Source organism: Carex rostrata, chromosome 2 (genome assembly GCF_964058835.1).
Source record: "Carex rostrata chromosome 2, lpCarRost1.2, whole genome shotgun sequence".
NCBI classification, from domain to species: Eukaryota; Viridiplantae; Streptophyta; class Magnoliopsida; order Poales; family Cyperaceae; genus Carex; species Carex rostrata.
This window is the reverse complement of record NC_135919.1, coordinates 4,538,506-4,550,146: the sequence shown is the minus strand read 5'-3', so window position 1 is coordinate 4,550,146 and position 11,641 is coordinate 4,538,506. Positions and strand designations below refer to the sequence as shown.

General features: G+C 34.9%; 1 protein-coding gene and 1 non-coding gene across 2 annotated transcripts; one reads left to right on the top strand and one right to left on the bottom strand.

Moving 5' to 3' along the window:
• Positions 1–1,298: 1,298 nt before the first annotated feature.
• LOC144569858 (putative disease resistance protein RGA4) lies at positions 1,299–4,741 on the bottom strand. Its single transcript, XM_078320334.1, has 2 exons — positions 1,807–4,741; positions 1,299–1,326 (listed from the first exon to the last, which is right to left on the bottom strand). Exon 1 carries the CDS (start codon positions 4,736–4,738, stop codon positions 1,835–1,837), a length of 2,904 nt encoding a protein of 967 aa, XP_078176460.1. The 5' UTR covers positions 4,739–4,741; the 3' UTR covers positions 1,299–1,326; positions 1,807–1,834.
• Positions 4,742–8,342: 3,601 nt separating this feature from the next.
• Positions 8,343–8,559, top strand: LOC144550729 (small nucleolar RNA U3). The gene has a single exon (XR_013510570.1). It is a non-coding gene; the product is annotated as a small nucleolar RNA U3 (small nucleolar RNA).
• The last annotated feature ends 3,082 nt before the right edge of the window (positions 8,560–11,641 follow it).

Sequence of the window (11,641 nt, the reverse complement as noted above, 5' to 3'; positions counted from 1 at the left end):
GTATTGGCCGATACTGATCCGATACTGATCTGATACTGATCCGATACTGGTCCGATACGTATCGGTATCGGCCGTGACCGATCCCGATACCGATACCGATATTTCCTACTATGAAAAAAACCTCAAGTGAGACTCAAAGTATTATGGGCTTGTAACCAATTTCTGATTTGACTTCGCGGTATTTCCACATACATTACAGTTCATGCCCCTGGTTTTATATCTATTCATTTTTATATAAATAATTGTGAGAATTCGGACATTGATTCAATTTTTACATGTGCCTCATTACTCGTTAGAAGATTTATTTTTAAACTGCAAGTTTGCAACTGCAACTTCGAAAAAAATGAAAATGAACATGAAAATTTTCATTTAAGCAACAAAGTTTATGCTTTTCTTTTTGGTGCCCTCCAGTAACTTGTCAATGTCTCAAGTTATCATGGTTCAACAAAGATGCATTTTCAAACCACTTTTGAAGAAGCAAATGCTCTTTGGCTGCTATATGGTAGGTATCAGCACCTTGTTTGTGCTTGCTTGAAGGGTTGTTTTTATCATGCACTTTGTGCTAATTTGTAAGTCGATATTTACCTCATGTTGTATTGATCTCTCTTTTTTCTGAGACTACAAGTTAATTATCCAAATACAGTGTGAATCGTGCTCTTGTGCTGTTGTGTGCATCAGTAAAACCTTTAAAATGAAATCCTATTAAATCATTCGGTTACAAACTCCCATGCTATACCATTTAGAAAACCAAATTGAGTGTATTACAATGACTTATTGAGATGTAGTTAATAACCCAAAAACTGTGTCCTTGATTCTACAAAACAAGCTAGCAGTAACAGTTAGCATGCCTTCCCTCAAAGTCGTAGGCATCAGTATCACTATCATGTTAACCCATACTGATGTTCTCTATATAGATAGGTAGACACGGCGATGATATTGTCCTCTGTGGTTTTACCAGAACATAATTCATAATTATATTTTCTTAATATTTAATTATTTATCCCAAATAAATCACAGAAAGAAAGAAAGAAAGAAAGAAAAGGGTACAGGAGGTCTTGTTAAGGGGCTGAGAGCACCATTGATGAAGAGGGAGCCTGCAATGGCCACTGGAAATCTGGAACACTAACACCAATTGTGTGCAAGCCTGAAATGGAATACTTGAATATCAATTTATCTTACGAAAATTGTAAGTATATATGACAACCCACAAAATTGTACATCCAAAACGAGAGACAAAAGAGTACTGCTAAATAGGAAAAGAAATTGTGAATTACCTTGATAGGTTTCCATTATGTAGATGAAGGAGGCTAGGGCGCTATGGATGTGCTGAGATACGGAAAAAAAAAAAGTTAGCTTTAGATTTGATTTTAGAACTGTAGGTATTAGTGACTATTCGCCGACTGTTTTTCTATCATATTCACCAACGTTTTTTATTTGTAGACAAACCATTGGTGAATATTCAACTATCGCCAACAGTTCTTTTATATGAACAGTTGGTGATTGATGTTATATTCACCAACAAATTCATCTATAACCAATGGTTATGCTCTATGAAGAGTCATTGAAAGTTGGTTCACTTTCACCGACTCTGTTAGGAATGAACCGTTGGTAATAAGTTCAACTTATTTATCAATTTGACACATAGGATAAACACTAACTGTCACATACAATAACCGTTTAGTGCTGTAGTGGATTTTATAGATGGCTAAGGGAGATAAAAATATACATTCTCCATAAGATTTAAAAGCACATAAGAAAGCAAAATGGAAAGAGTTAGAATATATTGTCTTTTGTTTATACACGTACCTTTGAAAGATAAAAGTGACAAGGAAGATTATAAATATGTGTTCCCATCTAATCGGACAAATGGAATATGAGATATCTTATGCCAATCATCCCCTTCAGTGGGTTGGCATCGGTCTATTAGATATGGGCATTCGTCTATATACAGTTCAGCAAGGTTCTTTGGTAAACCGTTTTCAGGTAATGAAAGCATCTGAGGGCAATCATCAATGTGTAGCTTCTTCAAGGAAGTGAGTAACCATAATGTGGAAGGAAGGCATTTCAGTATACAACACCGGAACTCAAGCTTCTCCAGAGATGTTAATTGGATGAACCAACTTTCTTCACCTGTTGTATATTCTGCTGCAGGGGACCATTCTATCAAAAGTGTACGCAGTGACGACAGCCTTCCTACTCTTGGGAGGCTCTGAGTACTTCCGCAGTTGTGGCACAGGTGCAGATAAGTTAGAAATTGCAAACATTGCTCTTCATTTTCTTCTTGAGAAATCTGATCATTCTCTTGTTCTACTTCATAGGACTCTAGAATTTCATTGAAATATTTTATTACTAACTTTCTCAGGTTAATAAGGGACTTTAACCCTTCAACAAGGCAAAGTTTCTTAATACCCTCGAGGTGCATAACCTCAAGGGAATTTAACGGGGTAGAATATATAGACAAAAATTCAACGTGGGCTTGAGTTATGATCAAGTGAGAAAGAGAAGGCATCCCTTGCAATACTTCTCCAATATTACGAAGGTCATAACAGTTATGCAATTTAAGCTCTACCACTGATGAGATGGAAGAATCAGTAGGCAGTTCCTTCAATTTGCAAAATTCCAAGTGGAGCTTTTTGAGGCGTGGAAATATCATCTTTCTAGCCTCTCCATTCGACCAGTGTGTCCATGAGTCCATCACACGGAATTTCAATTCCTTCAAAGATGGAAATACCACATCGGACCTGCCATAAAATTCTCCACCCACCTTCTCAATTAATGGTAAAGAATCAAAGCAGAGTAGTTCGAGGAAAGGGAGCTCACCAAAAGCAGGAAGGTTTCTTAACCAATAGCTCTTTACAGAAATATCCTTTAGATTGTTAAAACCATGATGAGGAGAGAACACCCAATCTGGAAAAGATTTCCATCTGCAGCCATACACTTCTAGAGTTTCTAAACTACGGGCTGGCTTTAGAGCATCAAGAACCTCCATATTCACCTTGGTTCCCGGCATTTCTTCATAATCATTAATTAACGTTAAACTTTTGAGGTATATTTTCTTGTCTAATTGAGATTTTACTGCTTCTTCTTTACTAGGTACTGCTTTGAGATTACTTAGAACAAGGTGTCCGCGGAGTTCATTCATGTGCATCAACTCACTGATCTTATGCCCCTTGTTGATAACAGGCCGCTCACTGTCTTCTATACAGAATTCCTCAAGCTCTTGGAGCTTGGTTAGTTTCCCTATACCGGATATTAGAGAAATAGTATCAGAGCTTGCATAAAAATGTCGCAAGCTTATAAGTCGATTCATTCGTTCAGGTAACTTTTCAAACTTACAGCCTCGCACATCTAGCACCTCAAGATGGCATAAGGCACAAAATTCATCAGGAATGGATTTAATACCAGTGAAGGAGAGATCCACAAATCGAAGATGCGATAGTTGACTAGCGACATTAATGGGTTCATTTGTTTTAAGCTCAATATAAGATACATCCAACACACGTAGACGATTGTATTTGGCAAAGATATTACCAATGGATTCGGCACTGCATTTTGTCCAATTACCAAACAAAATCATAGTCCGTAGTCTTGCACTATCCTTGCATTTCCACTCTACCTCTAAATTATCACAATCTATTCCCAAGTGGCGGGCTAAAGATGGGAGATGTTTATCGTGGCTTTTAACAAAACAAAATTCATTAGAGGAAACGGCAATAGCTAAGTCCCGCACTAGATCATGCATGAGGTACTCGCCATCTCTTAATGTTGGCTGAAAGAAGGATCTGTCAACAAGTTCATCAAACCTCTTCTCTCCTATATCTTCTATTCTTTTTTCTCCTTTGTCTAGCAAATATGTCTCTTCTTTACTGGGTTGAATAAATCCCTGTGCAATCCACATCTGAACCAATCTTTTCCTTTGAAACACGTACAGTTTTGGAAATATGGAACAAAATACAAAACATTGTTTTAGATCAGGATCCAAATAATTATAGCCAACACCAATTGATGGAAGGATGTTCTTGCGAGCACCTTCAATGTTCCACCAATTGCTACGACGAATATCTTCCCAGAATTCTCTTTCTAACCTCTTACTCAACAAGGTCCCAATAAACTCGCCTGCTAGAGGCAACCCATGCAACTTGTCAGCTATTTGTTTACCAATCTTTTTCAAGTCGTCATGTTTTGACGGAGACAAAGGTGGTTGATCCTTCAAATCTCCTAATTTTAAACCACCAAATGCAAAATATTCAAATAATTCCCAAAAGGATTTTGTGTCCAAACATTCCAGTGTTACTACCGGTAGAGTTCTTATTGTGTTTGCAATGATTCTGCTTTGGGTGGTTACAACAACGACACTTCCTACCTCCCCAAAACAGAGCAATGACTTCAGGTCATTCCATTTGAGCTCTGTCATGTCTCTCAAATTATCTAAGATAAGTAAGAATCTTTCATTTTTGATAGTCATTTTAAGCATACGTCCAAGATATTCCAAATTCATCGGAGTATAACTTGATAACCTATCTCCAAAAGAAAGTATTATGTCTCGCAAAATTTTCTTATCATCACAACATTCTGAGACATAGACCCAGGCTTTTAAAGTAAAATGCTCATTCACACTCTCATTGTTGTATATCTTTTTAGCAACAACAGTTTTCCCAACTCCACCTACACCAAAAATGGGAATAACCGCTAGTTTGTGATTTCTGTTGAAATGAGGTTCTTCTCTAGTAGTAATCATTGTTTGTTCTGGTTCATCACCCTTTTTAACTTTTTGACTTTGTTCTCGCACATCACCCTTTTTAACGTTTTGACTTTGTTCTGGCACATCACCCTTTTTAACGTTTTGACTTTGTTCTGGCACATCACCCTTTTTAACTGTAAGAATAGACTTTGGTGACCAAGGATTAATCAAGCTTGAAAAGCTCTTGACAGATTTTGGTAGGATATCCCAAAATCTACTGCTCGCTTCTCCTAAATTAGGATCATCTATAGCCTTATGGTAAAAATCTCCATGTATAATGTTGAACATCAGGTCCAAAATAAACTCAATTTCTTTATCTCGGCCAAATATGGGTGCATCAGTGGCCAAGTCGGATCTTGTTTCACTACCAGGACCGTCCAAATGTTCTTTCCTTTTATCACAATTCATTATTTGTGATATTTTAATTGAATCCTTATTGCACAGTGTATCAATGTTATTCACAACAGATTTCAACTCCTTCAAATCATTATCAGAAAAAACCAGGTTTTTAACCATCTTAACAGATGAGGAGGCAATTTCACTAACCTTGCCCTTTCCCTTGATACTCCCACGAATCCTCTTGGCCTCAAAGTTATCCACAACATCTTCTGCCTCATATACAGCATCTTTGAGCTTCTCCAGCCATTCCGCGAGATGCTTGTTGGTAATTTGTCGCTTGTCGGCTTCTTCAATCACGCTTTGGATATGGGGAAGTTGAATCTCCACCAAGTTTTTGAGCAACTTTTTGCTATTGGTGTGCAGATCATAGTTGTTGCCGAGGTAGGAGCCCCCCAGATTAACCACCTTGGCAATAACGGTACCTACGAACTTCCCTCCAATAATGAACTCCATTCCTGTCATTTCGACAGAAACAGCAAAGAAAAAGAGAGGGATAGAACTGAGGAATGATATGTTGGGGTCAATGGGGTGTTTGAGGTAAGAACTAAGAAAGATGTACAGGGAAGGAGACAAGACGGAGATTAGAGGAGAAATATTCGGCGATCTAGTTTACCATCAAGAGCAATCATGTTTCTACAGAGTCGCCCACGGTTTTCCTCAAAAAAAAAAAAATGTTTCTACGAAGTAGGTGGATCGTAGCACTAATACAATTTTTTTATTAGTAAGTTGACAACTGACTTATTAATAAATGAAAAAATATTATCTTAAATTTTATATTGAAAATTTGTTGAATCAACTTGCATTTAATTATTCCAACTTGATAAAATTATGTTTTCAAATGAATTAGTTTAACATACAATGTGTTTAATTTATACATGAAAAATAATCTAAGGACTCGTCATTAGGGCTGCTAATGAGTCGAGCCGGCTCGCGAATCAATGAGTTGAGCGGCTCAATATTTCATAATGAATCGGACTCGAAACTAAAAAATGCCCTAACTCGACTCGGCTCACTTTTGAAAGAAAAAAGCTCGGCTCGGCTCGACTCATGTAAACACTTGGCTCGACTCAGCTCAACTCGCAAGCTCGCGAGTCGGCTCGTGAGCCGGCTCATATTACATGTTAAGAAAATGATCATTTAATTATTTTAAAGAAATGATTGAAGTGGGATAGAGATATTCTTGTGACTTTAAATTACATGTTGAAAAACTTTGATTATTTTTTAAAGAAATGATATAAAGAAATTTGAAAAAAATATCATTTTTTTAAAATAATTTCAAAATGCCGGCTCATATTACATGTTGAAAACTTTGAAATTTGAAAAAGAAAAAATTTGAAATTTGAAATCTGAAAAATTCGAAATCTGAAAAAGTTCGAAATCTGAAAAATTCGAAATCTGAAAAAATTCGAAATCTGAAAAATTTTGAAATCTGAAAAAAATTTGAAATCTGAAAAATTTTGAAATCTGAAAATTTTGAAATCTGAAAAAAATTTGAAATCTGAAAAATTTGAAATCTGAAAAAATTTGAAATCTGAAAAATTTGAAATCTGAATAAATTTGAAATCTGAAAATTTTGAAATCTGAATAAATTTGAAATCTGAAAATTTTGAAATCTGAATAAATTTGAAATCTGAAAATTTTGAAATCTGAATAAATTTGAAATCTGAAAAATTTGTAATCTGAAAAAATTTGAAATCTGAAAATATTTGAAATCTGAAAAAATTTGAAATCTGAAAAAAATTTGAAATCTGAAAAATTTTGAAATCTGAAAAAAAATTTGAAATCTGAAAAAATTTCAAATCTGAAAAAAATTTCAAATCTGAAAAAAATTTCAAATCTGAAAAATTTTGAAATCTGAAAAATTTGAAATCTGAAAAAATTTGAAATCTGAAAAAATTTGAAATCTGAAAAAAATTTGAAATCTGAAAAATTTAGAAATCTGAAAAATTTAGAAATCTGAAAAAATTTGAAATCTGAAAAAATTTGAAATCTGAAAAAAATTTGAAATCTGAAAAAAATTTGAAATCTGAAAATTTGAAATATGAAAAAAATTTTGAAATCTAAAAAAAATTGAAGGTAGGCCTCATGGCAAATGAAGATATACATGTATTACAAATTTGAAAATATTCGTCTCTACATGTAAATTAATTAAACATGAGCATGAAGGTAGGCCTCATAGCAAATAAAGATATACATGTATTAAAAATATGAGTCGGCTCATGAGCCGGCTCGCGAGTTCGTGAGCCGAGTCGAGCTTTTTCTTTTATGAGCCGAGTCGAGTCGAGCTTTTTCTTTCATGAGCCGAGTCGAGCCGAGTTTTTTCTTTCAAAAATGAGCCGAGTTAAGAGCCGAATCATTGAGCTACAATTGACGAGCCGAGTCGAGTTTGAGCCGAATCTTAATCATTATCAGCCCTACTCGTCATATATTTCTACAAAAAGGATCAGAGCTGTACCATTATGTATATCCCTTTTGCAACATATCTAATACATCATTTAGTAAATATTTTACATATTTGTTTCTCGCTAATTTTAAGTTTTAGCTATCATGTATATATGAAAAACATGAGGTATTAGAACCCTCCTCATATATACATTAGTGTTGAACTACTGTGCAATTTGTTCTTTTCGTTTTTGTGCCAGGCTACTTAATTTCAATAAAAATCAATGGCAAAAAAGAAAACCCTGATATTTGTAGGGAGTTGCTATGACCTTGCTGATCAGGTTTAATATTAAATGTACATCAAAAGAACAGAGTGCTTAAAATTGCTTGTTCTAAACCTAAAAAAAATGCTTGTTCTATTGCTCCTTGTTTGGTAAAACACGGGTAAAGATTTTAACAGATTACTTTTGGCTTCATGCAGTTCACAGACTATAAAATCAAAACAGCGCTACATACGGTTTGTGTGCTGCATGAAGCCAAAACTCCACTGTTAAAACCTTTACCCGGAAACGCCTTTTTATTATTTTATAAGAAAAATGGGGCTCAATTGATAAGATCTCTTCATTGGGTCAGGCTGAGAAAGCCTTCCAACGAAACAAGACCTAAAACCACTTCATCCAGCCCATTATTTTAGCCCAAGATGCTTTAATCCCAAAGGCGTTTCTCCGGTTTACTACCAAAGTTTAACGAGCATTGTCCCAAAGCGAAATTGTAAAAGGAAGAGGAAGCCCTAATATATGTGCCGTAGCACCATCTAAGCACGACCTTACTTGAACAGGATCTGTTCTATAGGATCGTACTACTGTCTCCTTGAGAGGAAAGTAGACAGGCACCAAAGTCTGGTTGATGAACCACGACCACTGGATCAGAGCGTGATTAACGGCCCTGATCTCTCTCTGGAGATCCGGTGGCTGTAGAGGATCGTTCCCTGCTTGGCCTTGGTCTGCTGGGATGGTCCAGTGGTTGTCTGACAGACTCCCTTCCCTTTTTTTTTTTGGTTTTTTGGGAGGGACAAATGACGGGGTGGATGTGTTGTCTTGAATCTGTTCGACGAAATGCTCCTGGAGAGAGCGGCAAATTTATTTTCAGTTTAAACACAGCTTCAAAAGATTTATCCCAAAATCAAGGTTATGCGTTGCTTAACAAGATATTTCTCATCATACAAGGAGTTTAATGCTAAGATGATGAACCCATTCTTAGGTTTTGCTTTTTGGTATCTTTTCCTTTTCTTAAGTATGAATATCCTACCATTTTTTTCACTGCAAACAAACTGTTTGATGCAATGCCTGATAGAAGTTAGATGTCCCTCTGTCATGGCTTGCGGCCTTCAATCTAATGATATACTTATACTAAATAAGTAATTTAAATTTGGAAAACAGCACTATTGTCATATTCATTCTAGTTGTCACTGATCAGCTGTCACCGATCTATGGCTAGAGCAGTGATTTTCTCTCACGCTGAAACTCTTATCCACGTCAAGGCCAAGACCAAGTTTCAAGCAGGTATAGGAGCTTCTTATGCTTTGATACCAGGCCTCAGTCATAGACCTTATTACCTCATTTTTTTGGTATATTTCTGAAACTCCTTTACCATTGGATTTTGGAATGGAGCTAAGAGGGACATTAGCTGTTCAACATGTTCAATCTGAACTGTTCAACATGTACAACCATTCAACATGTAGTTATTATCAGACATGAGAATCAGAGCTCCAAACCCTTTACTTTTTTGGTTTTTTGGAATGGAGTTAAGAGGGACAAATGACGAGGGGGATGTGTTGTCCTGAATCTGTTCGACGAAATGCTCATGGAGAAAGCGGCAAATTTCTTTTCAATTTAAACCCAGCTTCACAAAGATATATTCCAAAATGAAGGATATGCATTGTTTAACTAATCCTAAGGGAACATTTTCATTCTATACCTCTATTTGAACTTAATCATCACCTCTTCTCTTTTCCCCTGTACACCTACAACAACCTGGCAATTGAAATTCTGTGTCAAAACACAAAATAGGGTTATATTAAGGCCGTTTTTATTATTTTATAAGAAGAGGTGTTTGATGAAATACTTACAAATAGAGGTAAGCACTTAACAGCCCAGCAAAAAATCATTTTCAGTGAAGAACAAGAAGTTATTTTCCAGACTTTTTAGGAATTTTTAAATGAAACCTAAATGACAAGTCAAATCAGCAAGAAATAATTGATTAGATTGTTGACAATAACCTTACCTTGGATTCTCTTATATACTTTGATTAATATATTATGGTTTAGTCGACTGTCAAGCTCTGCTGAGATATTGTATGCAATTGTACGGACAAAATGGTAGTTGCTGGGCAGCTGGGGCCGTAGCAATTGCAGAAGGGTGCAATTAATTTTGTACAATGAGATGAAAATGATTGGTGGTTAGTGGTTAATGTATGGCCATTATTTGATTAAAATTACGTACTGATGAGATAATTCAAATGGCACATTTATTACCAATTAGGTATGTTACATACTTGATTAAGATTAAATCCAGACAGGTTCGGCTATTCGTTATCAGTTGATTTAACTTTTGGGCAGGAGCAGAATTAGAAAATTGAGATTAAAAATGCTAGGAAATCAAATATAATGTCATTTTATTTTAGAAGGGAGATTATAATGCATAAAAAATTTACAAAATTTAATGGACACATTTACAATTTTTGGATTTATAGAGAGGTTTGGGGCTAATTTCTTTTCTTATCTTTCTTAACAAAATCGGTATAGCTTATATTTACAAAACTATATTTTCACTGATAAAAAATCATATTGTTTTACAAGTAAAATATAGTGAGGGTGCATTGTTTTATTCTGTCTCACTTAAGAAAAAAAAATTGTCATTTAATTGCAAATATGATGGATTCATAATAATATTTATTGCGTGTTGTGTGTGTACTTCTATTTATGATTTTCTATTTTTTAAGAAGCAAACAATGAGCTTGTACAATAATTGCTGGAAGCAAAAAGGAAAATGCACCGTATCTGGCTATTAGGTAAGATACTAATTTATAACGATATCTCGGTGATTTATATAATTTAGGTATAATATACATATCAGAGAATTTCTTTTCTTGAAAATAATCCTAATGGCTTTTCTTATTTGGTGGTTGCTGTGTCACACTAGAGAATTTGTTAAATATGCCAAAGTATTATTTGAAAACGCCATTATCCCTCTCCACTTTCTTTCTTGATTGTTCAACTTCGTCAGTATCCATTTTAGTTTCGCCAACACGGCGACACGCAAATACATTCACAGAAAAAAAAAAATGCTTCACAATAACTAATATAAAAAGGTTGAACAATATAATATTACTGTGATTCTTTTTTAACATAGAACGCAAAAGAATAGAGAAAAAAAAAATATGGTGAAACTACACATGAATTGAAGGAGCCTGCATTTACCTCAGACCTTGAGTTTGAAATCTGACCGTATGATCAGAATTCAGATCAATTCGGTCTGTGCTTGTAATGCATAGAATCACTTTAATATCTATACCAATACGGGATTTGGCTACGGTGCTACGACTCAATATTCGAATTTTCAAAATCTTAACGGTCGATTCAAACTGTTCATCTTGTTCTCCAAATTAATATGTGTTTGGAGACCAAATTTTACATTTGTTTGAAAAAATTTTACTATTTTTTTAGATTTATTGAATATCGCTATTCTTTATGGTCCAGATTTGTCTGAAAACAACGATATTCAATAAATCTAAAAAAATAGTAAAAAAATTCCAAAAAATGTAAAATTTAGTATCCAAACACATATTAATATGGAGAACAAGATGAACGGTTTGAATCGACCGTTAAGATTTTGAAAACTCGAATATTGAGCCGTAGCACCGTAGCCCTCTATGCAACCCATAACACTGTAGCCAAATCCTACCGATACGAATTGGACAGTTCGCAAAAACTCAAAAATTAGATTACTACAAAACGATATAAATTCATATTAAAGGACTTGATAACGTTTACACGCTCATTTTTCAAATCCATATCCTCTAAGGTAACAAAATATTTCTGTTTACATCTGGGTCGTTCGA